Below are 16258 nucleotides of genomic sequence, written 5' to 3' on the forward strand. Positions count from 1 at the left end.
CCAACCCACTGGGGTGCCCTGGTCACCTGCACTGGGGCTCCCCCATGTCACCCCCATGTCCCCCAACCCACTGGGGTGCCCTGGTCACCTCATTCTGAGCCCTGGTGCTGGCTCTGGTCACCCCAGTTCGGAGTGCTGGGCCCTGGTCCCCCCCGTTCTGGGCCCTGGTGCTGGTTCTGCAGCTCCCAGCCGCCAGCACAGCCCCCTGGTGTCACACACACGGCCAACAGCCCCCCCAGCCACCAGTCCAGCGGGGACACGGGGATGGCACGGCCGTGCTGGCCCCAAATGCAACTCAGGCCCCCTTAACCCATGCAGGGGGGTGACATGGGGCAGGGGTGGGGGGGCCAAGTCCCACTCGCGCCCATCCCAGCACTGGCACCGTCCCCACGCCCCAGCTGGGATTAGCGCTAATGGGATTTACCATTTCATCCAATATTCCCCTAAAGATGAGCCTGGGAAGGGGCGGGGGGGGGGCCCTCACCCCCTGCCAGCCCCACCTCACACCCCCCGCCCCGTTAAGCTCTTTCTAATTAAAGCCAGCCCAGGGCTGTCCATCACCGTCCCCTCCGCGGGACCCCCACGCTGGGGGGGCTGCGGAAGAAGAGACGAGGGGCAGAGCTACATAAAACATGTTTAATATCCAAGGGGGGGGTCAGGGGAGGTCACCCACCGTCTCAGGCGCTGGGGGCTGGGGGGGGGCTGAGAACACACGTCCCTGGACAGGGCAGAGCCGCAGCGACACGTCACACCAAGCACAGACCAGGGGTATAAATACGGTGCTGGGGATGGGGGGCACAGTACGGGGTGGGGGGACACTGTCCGTCCGTGAGGGGCAGGGACATACAATCACTATGCTGGCATGGGGGGAGGAGGGGGGCAGGCGGCCAGGGCGAGGAGGGGGGCATGGCCAGGGGGCCGCAGAGGTCCTGGCAGCCCCGTGCCCCCCACCCCTGCGGGGGTCGCGCTGCGGGAAGGAGACCTGCCTCGAAGTGACATGGGGGGGCTGGGGACGTGTGGGATGCCCGGGGGGGGCACGTGGGGCCAGGAGGGGGTGCTGGGAGGGAAGGGGAGGTGTATAGTCCCAAATCCCCCCCCGTGGCCCGGCTGCCCCCACATTTGGTCCAGAGGAAGGCGAGGGGTGCAGGGACATGCATGGGGACAGGGTGTCCCCGGCCCCCCCAGGCAGGGCAGTGCTGAGGTGGCCCCCCAGCCCCTATCCCACCCTCCCGGGGCTCTGCCCCTGCCCCCCTGGGCGTTATATAGAGCTCTAATTCCACGCACGCACACACGAGATCCGAGGGGAACCAGGGGGACCCCAAAGAAGGCGAAAAACCCCACAGCAACCGGTGCCAGAAGAAAGCAAAACCCAACCGGGGCAGGGAGGGGGCGGCTGGGGGGGGCCCTGGCACGGCCCAGGGGGGGCCGAGGGGGCACAGGGGGACCTCCCCTCACTTCTTGTTCTTGAGCTGGTTGGCGAGCCAGTCGAGGCCCTCGTAGAGCCCATCCCCGCTGGTGGCACAGGTGGCCTGGATGTACCAGTTACGGTGGCGCAGGGAGTGCAGCCCCAGCTTGTCCGTGATCTCCGCTGCGTTCATGGCATTGGGCAGGTCCTGGAGCAGACAAGGGAGGTCACACAGGGGCTCCATGCTGCAGGAATGGATACGACCCCTCCACGGGGGCTGGCAGCAGCCCTGATGCCACAGGGGTGGGCACAACTCTGCCACAGGGGACATCGTCAGCCCTGATGCTACAGGAAGGAATGGGAATCTGCCGTGGGGATGTGAGACACCAGCCCTGGCACCACAGGGATGGCCAGAGCCGTGTTAAAGACCAGCCCTGGTGCCACGGGGATGGCCCCAGGGGACACCACCAGCCCTGGTGCCACAGGGATGGACGTGGCTCTGTCACACAGCCTCTGACAGGAGCCCTGATGCCTAGAGAAGTCCTACACCAGATAGCTGCCCTGACACCCTGGGGATGTCTCAGTCCCACCACAGGGCTCTCCCCACCCCCAGACCCACCTGTTTGTTGGCGAAGACGAGGAGGACGGCGTCCCTCAGCTCATCCTCCGCCAGCATCCGCATCAGCTCCTCCCGCGCCTCATTCACCCGCTCCCGGTCGTTACTGTCCACCACGAAGATCAGCCCTGGCGAGAGGAGCGGGCAGTGACGGGGTTCCTGTGGCCACCCCGCTCCCCGAGTCCCCCCACGCTGTCCCCTGAGACACCTACCCTGGGTGTTTTGGAAGTAATGCCTCCAGAGGGGCCGGATCTTGTCCTGCCCACCCACATCCCACACGGTGAAGCTGATGTTCTTGTACTCCACCGTCTCCACGTTGAACCCTGCGGGGAGCGACAGTGGAGGGAAACTGAGGCACGGGGAGCCACCAGCTCCTTCGAAGGAGCCCAGATGGGGAGCGGTCTCTGCTCAGTGCCCCCCCAACCTCACCCACCGATGGTGGGGATGGTGGTGACGATCTCCCCCAGTTTGAGCTTGTAGAGGATGGTGGTCTTCCCAGCAGCGTCCAGCCCCACCATCAGGATCCGCATCTCCTTCTTCCCAATCAGGCTCTTCAGCAGGTTCCCGAAGATGTTGCCCATGGTGACGGCGGCGCTGGCTCCGAGGCCGGATCCTGCGGGGGCATGGGGCAGGCTGGGGGAGGCCCTGAAATCTGCAGGGGTGGAGCTGAGGGGTCCCCCGTGCTAGCGGGGGGCTGCAGGAATCGGGGATCCTCATGTCTTGGGGGGATGCGGGGCTTGGGGGACCCCAGGCAAGGGGCTGGGGAGGGGGCCGTGCACTGCACGGGGGTGTCTCTGTGTGCAGCTCGATATGGGGGGGCTGCAAAGATGGGGATGCTAAGCCGTGCCCCGCTGCACCCTGCAAAAGGACAGCCCAGGGCGCTGCACTGGGGGAAACTGAGGCAGGGCCGTCGCCCTCCTCGAGAGGAGCAGAGCCCCCCCGGACCCGACCCCTCCTCTGCACCCCCACCTCCGCACCATGCCCCCATCACCGCAGCCCCTCCGAGGGGGAGGCCCCATCGCCCCCCGCCGCCGCAGCGCGCCCCTTCCCCGCCAGCGTGTGCACCCCCCGCGCCCCCGGGACCCCCGAATCCGCCGCTCCCCCCTTCACCACCCCCCCATGGCAGCGCGCCCCCAAACCACCGCCTCTCCGCCCCGCACTGCGCATTGCCCCCCGCCCCCGCCCGCTGCACCGCACCGCACCGCATCCCCCCCCCGCCCCCGGTACGACCCCGGTACGGGGGGCTCCGCGCCCCCGCCGCACCGGGCACCCCGGCACGGGCTGCACCCCCCCCTCCCCGGTGCCGACCCCCCCTCCCCCCGCGTACCCCCGCACACCCCACGGCGATGCCCGCGCCCCGCATCCCCGAGCGGTGCGGGCCCCCCGCACCTGGTGCCGGTGCCGGTGCCGGTGCCGGTTCCGCCCCCGCCGCCGCTGACTCTGCACCGCTCCCGCCGCCGGAAGCGGAGGCCCCGATCGCGCCGATCTCGCGAGAGCGCCCGGTGCCCCCCCCGCCCCCACCCCGCCGCCCCGCACCGCTTCCCGCAACCCCCCCCCCCCCGCCCGGTACCGGGGGCGCGCGCGGGGAGCGGCGGAGGGAGGGGGGGGGAGCGGGGGGTGCGATCGAGAAAGCCGCGAGGCGTTACCGTGGCAACGGCTGCAGCGGTGAGGGGGTGTCCCGGTGTGCGGGGGTCCCCCCCCCCACTGCCATCAGCCCGTTCCCGGGGGCACCGGGACCCGCACCGGGGCGGCAGAGCCGCGCCCGAAGGGGAGCTGCACCGGCGGGGCGGGCGGGATGGGAATATGGGGAGAGCGGGGTCCCGGGTCTTCCGCCCCCTCCGTGAGCACCGGGGGCGGCAGAGTCCCCACCGGGGAGGGGTCTCTGTGCTTCACGGGAGACCGGGACCCCCACACCGTCACGGGGGGACAGGCTGAGCATCCCCGCACCGTGCCGATATCGTCGGTACGGAGGCTGCCCCGGTGCTCGCAGACAGGGCAGGAGCTGGGACCGGGTACGGGGAACCCGAGGGTGCTTCCCACGTCCGTCTGTCCCCGTTGTCCGTTTGTCCGTCCCTGCTCGGCGCCACGGGACAGGACGGATGCCCCTCGCTCCCAGGCAGGTACCGGTGGCCACCCCGGGGGCGCCGGGCAGCACCGGCCGCCCCGACGGCTGCGGGAACCGTTCCAGCGGCACCCCAGGGCTGGGGGGATCCCGACACCGGGCCGCCGGGCCGCCGTGGGCTGCAGCAGAGAGAATGGGGGGAACGGGGGCTCGGGACAGCGGGCAGGGAGCGCGAGGGCCGGAGGGTCCCGGGATGGAGCGGGGGAGGCGAGGGCCGTGGTTGCGCCCCGCCGCTGGTGGCACAGCCCCGGGCAGGGCCCTCCCAGCCGCGCCCCGGGGCCTCCCCGCGGCCGCTGACCTCAGCCCCGGGAGCCCCGACGGGGCGGAGGCCCGAGGGCGTGGACACGGCCCGGCCCGGCCGGGAACCGGGGCGGGGGAGGCGGGAGCGCCGTGCTGGAGCAGACCCCGGCTCGGCCCTGGGCTCCTCCCGGGCCGGGGGAAGGGGTGCGGGTGGGTGCCGGTGCGAGCCCCCCACCCCCGCCGCCGTCCCGGGCTTTGTCCGTCCTTGAATTAAACTGGTGAGCGGCGGCCCCGGGCCGTGACGGGCGAGCGGGGCTAATCCGGCCCCGCATGACTGGTCCGGGGAAACCGCGGCGGGGGGATTACCCCCCCCGGTTCCCGCCCCAACGGGGGGCTCAGTTCAGGCTCCCCGGCCCGTCGGGCCCCGCACTGGGGACTTCACACCCACCCACAACCGGACCGGGCAGGGGATGACCGGGACAGTTTTGTCCCAGCCGAGACCGGGTCAGCGCCAGCCCCGCGTGTCCGTGTTCTGGCCGTGGGCACGACAAGCCGGCTCCCGCCAGCGTCCGAGCACCCCCTGCCCTTCCTTCCATCTCCCGTTCCTCAATCACTCCAACCCCCGGTCCATCCCTACCTCCGACACCCGGTACCGGCCCAGCCTGGTCGCTCCGGGGCAGCGGGAGCCGTGCGGGGCCGTGCCGCTCCCACGCGGGTTGTAGACACCGTGGGTGTCCACGGGCACGTTCACGGGGTGCCGCCGGGACAGCCCGGGACAACCTGGGCTCGAGCGGCTGGAAGAGGCTGTAGCCCCGTCCCGCTGGGCACGAACCGGCACCGGAGAGGGCTCCGTGGGCTGCGGAGGGGCGCGCAGCAGTCCGGACGGTTCACGTCCCTGGGGACCGCACGTCGCGTCCCCCGGCAAACCGGTGGCCCCAGGCCGGTGTCCCCGGGCTTTCCCGGGACTGTGGTCCCCGTGCGCCCCGGGTTGTCACGGAGCTCTGCCTCCCCCGTGCGCTCGGGACTGCCCCGGGAGATCCCGTCACTCCTACCCCTGTGCACCCCGGGCTGTCCCGGGACATCCCGGGCTATCCCCTTTCCCCGCTCCCCTCCGTGCGTCCGGAGCCGTCCGGGGCCGTCCCAGGTTATTCCGGGACCGGCTCCTCCTTGCGCCGGGAGCTGTCGCGGGCCGTGCCGGGCTCCCCCCGCCGGTGCCGGTGCCTGAAGAACGTGTGCGCGGGACGGCGGGGAAGGCGGGGGTCGGCAGCCGGGAGCTCTGGGCACGGGGCCGGGGCGCAGCCACCCGCCGGGCTAATCCGGGCCGTGACGGACAGCCCCGGCGCCGCCGCTCCCGCCGCCCCGTAAGAGATGCCGCAGCTCCGCCGCTCCCCATTGTTAGGGCGAGGACGCGGGGAGGCCCCGCGCGGCGGGACCGGCCCACGGGGACCCTCCGCGCCGCCCCTATAAGAGGGAAGGGGCTGGAAGATGCTCCCGGGTGCTGAGCGCTGTGCACCCGCCGCGCCGAGCCGAGTCCAGCCGTGCCGGCTCCCCGGGGAGCTGCCGGTACCGACCACCGGCGCCGGGTACCGCGCACGGACCGCCGAGAACCAGCACCGGTACCGACAGCGGGTACCGCGCACAGAGTGCCGAGCACCGGGTCCCCAGAACCGGCACCGCCAACGGAGCGCCCGACGGTGTGCGCTGGGCACCGCACCCCCGACGCCGCGCCCCGGCCACCGGCTGCAGCCCGGTGGCGGCGGCGGTGCCGGCCCGCCCGCCCGCCCGGCGCTCCCCGCGTCCCCTCGCGGCCGTCCTCATCTCGGAGCCGCCCCGCGCGTCCGGAAACACGCGTGGATGTAGCGGCCGGGCCGGGGGCTCTGCGGCACCATAAATACCGGGACGGCCGCTCGCCCGCGCACTCTGCCGGGGCTCCCGGGGCCGGAGCCATGCGCGCCGCCGCGCTGGGGCTGGCGCTCCGGGCACTCTGGGCTCTGGCCCTCTCCTCCCTCTCCAACACGCTGGCAGTGAACAACAGCGGGCGGTGGTGGTGAGTCGGACGGCACCGGCACCGGCACCGGTACCGGCACCGGGGTGGTGAGGCGGGAGGGCGGGGCTGGCACAGGCACAGGCACTGCCCCGTACTCAGGGATGGGGCGTGTGGGGGGATGCGGGGCTGCGACCCCCGTTTGGGATCCCTACGGGGGATGCTGCGGTGGCGTGGAGGAGCCTGCAGGGAGGCTGAGGTGAGGAGGGAGGTGCCGGGCACCCCCCACTCGTGGTCACCATCCCCACCTGTGCCACAGGGGCATCATCAACGTGGCCTCGTCCACCAACCTGCTGACGGATTCCAAGAACGTGCAGCTGGTGCTGGACCCCAGCCTGCAGCTGCTGAGCCGAAAGCAGCGCAAGCTGATCCGGCAGAACCCCGGCATCCTGCACAGCGTCAGCTCCGGCCTCCAGACCGCCATCAAGGAGTGCAAGTGGCAGTTCCGCAACCGCCGCTGGAACTGTCCCACCTCCCAGGGCCCCAACATCTTTGGCAAAATCGTCAACCGGGGTGAGGCTGGGGGTCAGCACAGGGGTTCCCAGACCTCCTCCACGCACCCCCAAGTTGGGATGCTCATCAAAGCCTCCCTGGTTTGCCATGGGGCAGCACCAGCCCATCGTGATGGAGGGTTGGGGGTGCCGGTGGGTACCCTCTCCCCATCCCGGCAGCATCCTGAGGCCCCGCTCCCTCCACAGGCTGCCGGGAGACAGCGTTCATCTTTGCCATCACCAGTGCCGGCGTGACACACTCGGTGGCCCGGTCGTGCTCGGAGGGCTCCATCGAGTCCTGCACCTGTGACTACCGGCGCCGTGGCCCCGGGGGCCCTGACTGGCACTGGGGGGGCTGCAGTGACAACATCGACTTCGGTCGCCTCTTTGGGAGGGAGTTTGTGGACTCCAGTGAGAAGGGCCGAGACCTGCGTTTCCTCATGAACCTGCACAACAACGAGGCGGGGCGCATGGTGAGGGCACTGGGGCTGTGGGCAGCACTGGGGTGGGCACGGAGACGGGCAAAGCCACCAAGATCTTCAGCCTGTCCCTGTGTGTGTGTGTCGGGAACAGCTGGAGATGGGTTTCACTCTTATGGCTTTCACTCTTGTCTTTGGGATAAGTGATGTCCAAGTGTGATGTGTCGCTGCAGAAATGAGGGTGTAGGAGCACGGTGGTCCCCAGGGGGGTCCCAGGCTGCTCACAAGGCCCCAAATTCCCCTTTCCTTCCAGACGGTCTTCTCGGAGATGCGCCAGGAGTGCAAGTGCCACGGCATGTCGGGCTCCTGCACCGTCCGCACCTGCTGGATGCGGCTGCCCACCTTCCGCGCCGTGGGCGACGTCCTGAAGGATCGCTTTGACGGCGCTTCCCGCGTCATCTACGGCAACAAGGGCAGCAACCGGGCGTCGCGGGTGGAGCTGCACCACTTGGAGCCCGAGAACCCAGCCCACAAGCCCCCGTCGCCCCACGACCTCGTCTACTTCGAGAAATCCCCCAATTTTTGCACCTACAGCGGAAAGACGGGCACGGCGGGCACGGCCGGGAGGTTCTGCAACAGCTCCTCGCCGGGGCTGGACGGCTGCGAGCTGCTGTGCTGCGGGCGCGGGTACCGCACGCGCACCCAGCGCGTCACCGAGCGCTGCAACTGCACCTTCCACTGGTGCTGCCACGTCAGCTGCCTCAACTGCACCAACACCCAGGTGCTGCACGAGTGCCTGTGACCTGCCCCGAGACCACCCTGCCCAGCCCCGGAGGGGGTCTGCGCCACCCGCCCCCCATGACGGGTGCCCGGCTGGATTGAAGGCACCTATGGGTGGGGGTATGGATGCGTCCTAGGGACCCCCATCCCGCCATGGGTGGGCTCAGTGCCAAGCACCTTCCCGGCCACTCCCCAGCTCCAAGGGGTCCCTTCTTGCTGTAAATAAAATATTTATTGTGGACGGTTTGGTGCTGCCGCCCCCACCCTGCTTTGCTGGCCCCAGGCCATGTTTTTTATAAAGATAATAATAATTAATAATAATTAATAATAATGATGCTTTGTTACAGGCGTCATTGATAGCCTTTAGAGAAGAATAAAGAATATATTTTTATCAATCCTGCCCTGATTTGTGTCTGGGGGCACTGGGGGAAGGAGGGGATGAGCTGTGGGGAGACACCAATGTATCCCAGACTGTGGGATGTTGTGTCCATGTCCATCTGTCCATCCATCACTTCTCCATGCCCTCACCTCCCCATTCCACACCCGGCAGCCCCTCCAGCTGCTGTCTGTCCATCTTTCTCCTCCTTCCCTCCGCTCTCTGCCATCCCCTCCCCGCAGACCCCCTTCCTTCTCCCGCTGTGCCCGTCTCCATCCCGGCCATTCCTGCCGCCCATCCCCGCGGCTGCGGCGCCCATCACCATGGCACCTTGACTGCAGCAGCTCCGATGCTGGAATTTGCCGGGGCGGTCGGGCTGGTGCCGCCGGGGCCGGGCGTTGGGAGCGGCCCCGGGAGGTACAAGACGACAGACAGGGAATGAGCATCGTCCATCACCGCTACCGGCCGGGGCTGACGGCTCCCCTCGGCTCCGGGGGAAAAGCAGGGCCGGGGAGGGCACCGGGGTTACCGGGGCAGGGGCCAGAGGGGACAGAGATGGCCACTGGCCCCACAAACAGCCCTACAGCCATGAGGGATGCTGCGGCAAAGGGGGATGCAGCTCCGTGGTTGGCAGCTGTTCTGCTGGCAAGGCTCTCCTCCTGGCACGGGCGTCTCTCTGGGACAGGCTTCCCTCTGGAATGGGCATCCCGTCAGAACGGGCGTCCTCGTGGGACAGTCCTCCCACCGGAGTGGGCACCCCACTGGGGTGGGAATTCAGCATGCAGGACGTGCCCTGAGATGGGTTTTTCCCTGCGATAAGCATCCCAATGGGGCGGGCATGTCCCCAGAACGGGCATCCTTGGGAAGGGCATCCTCCTGGGACAGGCATCCCACGGGGATGACTTCCCACCAAGGTGGGCACCCCCTTGTGATGGGCACCCCTGCGGTGGGCAAAGGGTCCACACATCCCCCTGCACTGTGACTTCACGCTTGGGGACATCAGAACCTCCCTCTCCGTGTCTGGGGGACCCCCAGCCTGGTGCCCACCTGTCCCGGGGGTCCCCCCAGCCCGGGCTCCCCCCCAGAGCCGGGAACCCCTCGGGGCCCCTGAGGCTCTGCCGCATCAAAGGCTGCGGGATGACGCTGCCACCACCCGAAATATCCCGCGGAGCCGATAGTGGAAAAGATGATGTTTGGACTCAGAGGAGGGGGGGAAAAACACCCTGGGGGCCCCCGCTGCCCGCGCCAAGGTCAAAACACAGCCCAGCGTGGAGAATAAAATACCAAAAGGCAAGGAAAACGCCTGGAAAGGAACACAGCCCGAAATAACCCTCCGAGCATCTCCCGCCTGCCGGGTTATCTGCCTGCTAAATTCTGCTCCTGCTTCAGCATGAAAATAGCCTGTTTTCCTGCGGTAGGAGTCAGGAATATAGATAATGACATTCTTATAAGTCACCTCTGTTACTCAGCTTTTCCTGTGTGTCCTGCTGGGCACCTCGGGCAGCCGCGACCCCCCGGTGGACAGGGGCACCCTGGGCACGGGGCACAGACCTCCCCGGCTTGGACAAATATTCCTGGGTGCTGGAAATAGCTGCAGGGCCAGGGCCAGCAGCAGGGCCAGGGAGAGGGCGGTCCCGTCCTGCAGCAGGCTGTCACATCTGGGAAGCCGGGGAACAGCTGGATCGTGGCCACAAGCTGGGCCTGATGAGGGCTGGGACAAGCCTATGCAGGGGTGGGGTGCAGGGGGGCTCTGCCTGGGGGTGTGGGACAGAGAGACAGGACAGAGGGACAGCAGTGCTTCCAGGACAGAGGAAAGATGCCATTCCCAGAAGTGTGGAACACCGGGACAGGGCAGAGCTCAGAGGTGCAGGACAGAGGGACAGAGCCATGCCCAGGGGTGCAGGACAGTGGGATGGTGACATTCCCCAAAGTGCAGGACAGAATGATAGGACAATGCCCAAAGTTTCTGGACAGAGGGACAGGATGACACAGAGAGATGCAGAACAGAGCCATGCCTAGAGGTGTGGGACAGAGGGATGGTGTCATTCCCAGAATGCAGACAGAGGGACAGGACAGTGCCCAGAGGTGCAGGACGGAGGAATTGTGTCATTCGCAGAGGTGTGGGGCAGGAGGACTCTGTCATTTCCAGAAATGCAGGACAGAAGGACGGGACAGTATCCAGAGGTGCAGGGCAGACAGACAGAGCTGTGCCCACCTGCCCAGACCCTCAGGTGGCCCCATCCTACCTGCGGCACCATCCCCGTCCCCTCCCATCCCCTCCCATCCCCTCCCATCCCATCCCCTGTCACCATCGCCAGCGGCACAGCCCCGTCCCGGCTCCCCTCGCCTCCGGTGGATGCGGACCCACGTCCCGCCAGCTCCCGGCTTGTCCGGCCGCCCCCTCCCATCCGCCGCATTCCTCCGGCGCGGGGCCAACGCGCCCAGCAACGGTGGCAGCGCTGGCCTCTAATCCCCGGGCATGCCAGCCCCGGGGGGACCGTCGCCGTCACCCACTCCCTGATAGGTGACCAATGCCCGAGACGAACAATTAGGGACAAAGCGGAGCCGCCGGGGGCTAACGCCGTCCTTCACGGGTGCCTTGTGCGGCATTCGGCGGGTTTAATGAATTGTCCATCAATCCTTTCAGCTCCGCTCGCCCGGGCTGGATTAATCTGAGAAGCCGCAGTGGGGAAGGAGCCGCTAAGCCTGTATTTATTACTCTGCCATTGTAACTAATTGAGGTAATTATCTGTGACTCCAACCCCGCGCAACAATGCCGCATTCACCGGACCCTTCCCACCGGCTCCTCGCGCGGCCTGGGAGAGCGGCACCGGGGGAAGGAGCGCCGGGACGCGGGGACACGCTGGGGACGGGATGGGATGGGATGGGATGGGATGGGGATGGGATGGGATGGGATGGGATGGGATGGGATGGGATGGGATGGGATGGGATGGGATGGGATGGGATGGGATGGGATGGGATGGGATGGGATGGGATGGGGATGGGATGGGGATGGGGATGGGATGGGGATGGGATGGGATGGGATGGGATGGGATGGGGATGGGATGGGATGGGATGGGATGGGATGGGATGGGATGGGATGGGATGGGATGGGATGGGATGGGATGGGATGGGATGGGATGGGATGGGGATGGGGATGGGGATGGGGACGGGGATGGTCAGGAACGTGGCGTGGCCGGCACCGGGTGCAACCAGGTGACACCGCGCTGTGGGGACACGGACAGTACCGCTGGCACGTGTGGGTTGTGGCACGGCCAGTGCCAGCTGCATGTGCGGGTCACGGCTCTGCAGGGACACTGCCAACAGCAGCACATACATGGACGCAAATCTCTGGGGACACCATTGTCACCAGCGACACACGAAGGTCACTGCCAGCACTGGCACACGCATGGATGTGGCTCCTTTGGGACGCTGCCAACACCAGTGACACATGAGACACGGCTCTCTGGGGACGCCAGTCACCACCAGTGACACACACGGGTCGCGGCTGTCTGGGGACAGCAGACACACGGGCACAGGTCTGTGGTGACATCGCTGTCACAAGTGACACACAAGGGTCGTGGCTCTCAGACACCAGCAGCACCCACGGCACATGTGGGTCACGGCTCTGGGAGCACAGCCAGAGCTGGCACATCTCGGACCGTCCTCCGGGGACACCGCCGTCACCAGTGACACACGAGGGTCACGGCTCCCGGTGACACACAGGACTGCCGTGGCTCTCAGACAGCACCGGCGCGGATGTCACGCGTGGCTGACGGCTCTCTGGGGACACAGCTCCGCTCCCGGGACAGCCAGGACCCCCGCTGCCCCCCGCTGCCCCCCGGTGCCCCCCCGGTGCGATCGGTCACCGGCTGCGCGGCGACATCTGCCGGCCACAGGCGACAACGCGTCCCTCTCCGGGGGCTCCGGTACCGGGCGGGGCGCCCCGGTCCCACGCGTTGGCACCGCCACGGGCTGAGCCCCCCCGGCCCCGGGGGCACCCCGGGCTGCGGCGAGTTTCGGGGGCCGGCGGGTGCCCCGGGGGTGCCGGGGGAAGGCGCTGGCGCCGGCGCAGCCCGAATTAGAAGGTGATTTTCCCGGCGGGGAGCGGGTTTGGGCAGGAGCGGATCCCACGGGAAGGGCCGCGCCGCTGCCCCCGCGTCTGGGACACCCCGCGCCACGCCGGGCACCGCGCCGAGCCGAGGCAGGACGGGCTGGCCTGGGCTGTGCCAGGCTGTGCTGAGCCATGCCGGGCTGTACCAGCCTGTGCCAGGCTGTGCTGAGCCATGCCGGGCTGTACCAGCCTGTGCCAAGTTGTGTTAGTTTGTGTTGAGCCATGCCGGGCTGTACCAGCCTGTGCCAAGCCGTGCCAAGTTGCAAAGAGCCGTTCTGGGTTGTTCCGGGCTTTGTGAAGCTGTGCTGGCCATGCCGTGCTGTCTTGTGCCAAACTGAACCGTGCCACGCTGTGCTAAGTTGTGTCAAGTTGTGCCCAGCTGTGATGAGCTGTGCCAAACAGGCTGTGCCAAGTGTTCTGGGCTTTGCCGAGCCACGCTGAGGTGGCATCAGGCTGTGCCAAGCTGTGCCAGGCTGCACTGAGCTGTTCTGAGCTTTGCTGGGCTGTCCTTTGCCATGCAAAGCCGTGTCAAAGCTGTTGAGTTGTGCTTGGCTCTTCTGGCCTTTGCCAAGCCATGCCAGGCTGCTGTGCCAACCAGAACTGTGCCAAGCTGTGCCAAAACGTGCCGGGTCATACCAAGCCATGTTCCAAACTGTGCCAGGCTGTGCAGACTGCATCATGCCACGACAATCCGTGACAAGGCACGTGGCTCATACCACACCTTGCCAACCATCCTATGCCATGCCAGGCCGTGCCAAGCCGTGCCAGGTGCCACCGTACCGGGTGCAGGACCACAGCCGTGCCACGGTGGGCCGCAGTCGCCGTTGTGGCTCAGGCCAGACCCAGGTATGGGACTTGGCTGCCATCCTGGCCACGCGCCAGGACAGGGGACACATGGGGTGACGTGGCCCTGGGGGTGCCCCCCCAGCCTACCGGGTGGCCTCGCTGCGGCAGCTGCCCCGTGCCGTGACCTCCGGGCCGGTGTCACCGGGATAATGACAGGGTCGCACAGGGGGGCGGGGGAGGAGCCGGTTTTAAATAACGTGCAAATTGGACACGATATTTGTGCGGTTTCCTGGGGCCGCGGGGATCCTCCCCCCCCCCGCAGCTGACTAAGAGGTGGCGGCTGTTTGGGGGGGACAGATCCCCCCCGGTGAGTCACACGGGGTCCCCCCCCGGCCGTGACGTGGGGTGGGTGGCCGTGGGCCAGACCTGCTGCTCTCACCTACTCATTATGGGGGATACGGGGGGAGCTGGCACGTCCTGCCCGTGCTGTGACGCACTGGGGTGGCCGCCGGGACACCCGGGACCTCCGAGTGACCCCGGCAACATACCGGGGGAGGGGGTCCGGACACCGGGAGCGTCATGGGGGCGTGCCCAGACACCTGTGTCCTTACTGGGGGTCACAGAGAGGCCTGAGGGGTGCTGCCCCCCCCTGCCCCCCGCGACCTCACACAAACAGGGGCAGAGGCAGCACACCGGGATCGCGGAGCTTTTATTGGGGTCAGCCCGTGGGAACTGCGGTCCTGAGCCCCGCCCCCGAGGTGCCACACCCCGACAAGCCCCGCCCCCGAGGTGCCACACCCCGCCAAGCCCCATCGCTCAGGCCGGGGTGGGGCTGGCGGCGCCCGGGGCGGCTCCGGTGCTCTCCAGGCTGCTGCTGCTGCTGCTGTAGGCGCGGGGGTCTCGGCAGAGCCGCTGCCGGGACCCCCCCACGCTGCCCTCGGCATCCGAGTCCGAGTCGGGCGCCGTGTGCCGGCGGATGCGGGACACGGCTTCGCGCAGCGCTTGGGCGTACAGCACCGGCCGCCGCCCGCGGCCACCCCGGCAGCCCCCCGGGCTCTGTCCCGGGCCGCCGGAGGGCTGCCGGGGGGGCGAGGGAGCGGCAGAAGGGCTGCCAACCCCGGAGGGCACGGAGGGACTGCGAGGAGGGGTGCCAGGCCCCAGGGAGCCCCTGGCATAGCGGACCTGCTGTCGCTGCGGGGGTGGCACGTACTGGGCCCGGACCACCACGCGGGTGGCATCGATGAGGACGTGTCCCCCCGTGCCCCGCTGCCCCCTCCCGCGCCCCGGCACCCGCTCCCGGCCGGTTGCTGCCCGCGGCAGCGTCTGGCAGTGCCGGGGGGTGCCGGGCCCTCCTGGGGACAGCCGGTGCTTGGCCTCGGTGGCCGCCCGGGGCAGTGTGTGGCTCCAGCCCCCCGGTACAGCCCTCCGGGCCCGCGGTGCCGGCGGGGGGCTGCGGGGTCCCCGCGGGGGCCGGAGCTGCAGGGTGCGGTGGGGACCGTCATAGGCGGGGGGTGCGATGTAAGGGGGGGGTGCCCCACGGCGGGCGTGGGCTGCGTGCACCCGCTGCATGTGCACCTCGTAGGTGGGGGGGCCCAGCTTGTCCCCCGACACCGGGGGCCGAGGCGCGGGCACAGGGTGTCCCCCCCAGGGTCCACTGCCCCCTGGCCCCTCGAGCTGTCGCGGGGGGCAGGGGGTGGGGGGTACCCGGGGCCGGGCGGTGAAGTCCTGCAGGCGACAAGGGGGGTTGGAGGGCACTGGGGGCCAGGGGGGGGCCAGCTCGGCCACAAAGCGCTTCTCCAGGTACCTGCAAGACAGAGACGGGGAGTGAGGGGAGCGAGGGAGGGGGGCAGGACAGACCCCCACCCGCCCCCACCCCGCGGACCCCACTCACGCGTACTCCCCGGCGATGCGGCGGTAGGTCCAGGGGGGCTCGGGCCAGCACCCCGCAGCCATGCCGGTCCCCGGGCTGCAACACGCCACCGTGTCGATCTCCACCAGCACCAGCTTGGTCCGCTCGCAGATCCGCAGGCGCCCCGCACCCCGCTCCGGACCCCCCAGCATTGCCCCGGCCGGGAGGGGGGTCCCCGCCGCGGGGGGCTCACCGGAGCCTCGGCGGAGCCACCAGCCCGCCCACACGCACCCACCTGCCGCTCGTGTGCCCCCACGGACCCCGTGTCCCGCCCGGTGCCACCTCGGGCCACGCTGACCCCCGGGCGGCCGGGGGACCGGCGCACCGCGGGGACCCCACCGGCCGTCCCAGGGGTGTCGTGTCGCGCGTGTGTGTGTGTGTTTGTGTCCCCCCCACTCCCCCCGCGGGATCCCTTCCCCCCCTGCGACAAGCAGGCGATGGAGGGTTTGGCACCAAGCGCTGCAGCCCACGCGGGCTCCGAGCGGAGCTTAGCAACCCTCCGCCGGCGGCATGGCAACCGGCACGGCCCCCCCCGCCGGTCCCCCGGTACCTGCCCGGTGCTCACCTCGCTCCGCGGCCTCTGCCGGAGCCCGGGACTGGCACGGACGGGTCCCCGGGCCGGCCGTCCCCTCCCCGCCAGGAATGTGCCTCGCTCAGCACGGCCGGGCCTCGCACCTCCCCTGCGGCCACCGGCTGCAAACTCCGCTGTCCCGGCTGCCTGCGACCCCCGCCGGCCCCCCACGGGACCCCTCAGCCTCCCCCAGCCCCTGCCTGACTCCCCCCTGCTCACCTTGGTGCCCACCAGAGGGTCCCCATGTCCTGCCAGGTCCCCGTCTCTGTCCCATCCCCAGTCCTGGCCTTTTAGAAAAGCCACAGGCGTAACAAACAGGGATTTAGGGGCTGGGCGAGCTCAGCAGATTCCCCTTCCCACGGGGGGCACACCCACTCCCCACACA

The 16258-nt window shown here is 69.1% G+C and overlaps 3 protein-coding genes across 8 annotated transcripts; 1 reads left to right on the forward strand and 2 right to left on the reverse strand.

Annotated features, from left to right (window-relative positions):
- Positions 1–622: 622 nt before the first annotated feature.
- On the reverse strand, positions 623–3564 carry ARF3 (ARF GTPase 3). 5 transcript variants are annotated; one of them, XM_072919679.1, is made up of 5 exons: positions 3419–3562; positions 2455–2636; positions 2234–2344; positions 2025–2149; positions 623–1613 (listed from the first exon to the last, which is right to left on the reverse strand). In XM_072919679.1, the coding sequence occupies exons 2-5, from the start codon at positions 2600–2602 to the stop codon at positions 1452–1454; spliced, it is 546 nt and encodes a 181-aa protein (XP_072775780.1). In that variant the 5' UTR covers positions 2603–2636; positions 3419–3562; the 3' UTR covers positions 623–1451. The 5 variants fall into 5 exon arrangements, with proteins under 5 accessions (XP_072775780.1, XP_030115429.1, XP_072775778.1 ...); XM_030259569.4 differs by having other exon boundaries at positions 2455–2634; positions 3411–3561; XM_072919677.1 differs by having other exon boundaries at positions 2025–2344; positions 3419–3564.
- A 79-nt stretch (positions 3565–3643) lies between these two features.
- Positions 3644–8512, forward strand: WNT1 (Wnt family member 1). The gene is made up of 4 exons (XM_002199651.5): positions 3644–6430; positions 6687–6940; positions 7126–7391; positions 7651–8512. The coding sequence occupies exons 1-4, from the start codon at positions 6330–6332 to the stop codon at positions 8137–8139; spliced, it is 1110 nt and encodes a 369-aa protein (XP_002199687.2). The 5' UTR covers positions 3644–6329; the 3' UTR covers positions 8140–8512.
- Positions 8513–14083: 5571 nt separating this feature from the next.
- DDN (dendrin) lies at positions 14084–16245 on the reverse strand. 2 transcript variants are annotated; one of them, XM_030259575.4, is made up of 3 exons: positions 16093–16245; positions 15285–15359; positions 14084–15197 (listed from the first exon to the last, which is right to left on the reverse strand). In XM_030259575.4, exons 1-3 carry the CDS (start codon positions 16116–16118, stop codon positions 14210–14212), a joined length of 1089 nt encoding a protein of 362 aa, XP_030115435.4. In that variant the 5' UTR covers positions 16119–16245; the 3' UTR covers positions 14084–14209. The 2 variants fall into 2 exon arrangements, with proteins under 2 accessions (XP_030115435.4, XP_072775758.1); XM_072919657.1 differs by lacking the exon at positions 16093–16245 and having other exon boundaries at positions 15285–15854.
- Between the last annotated feature and the right edge of the window lie 13 nt (positions 16246–16258).

Source organism: Taeniopygia guttata, chromosome 29 (genome assembly GCF_048771995.1).
Source record: "Taeniopygia guttata chromosome 29, bTaeGut7.mat, whole genome shotgun sequence".
NCBI classification, from domain to species: Eukaryota; Metazoa; Chordata; class Aves; order Passeriformes; family Estrildidae; genus Taeniopygia; species Taeniopygia guttata.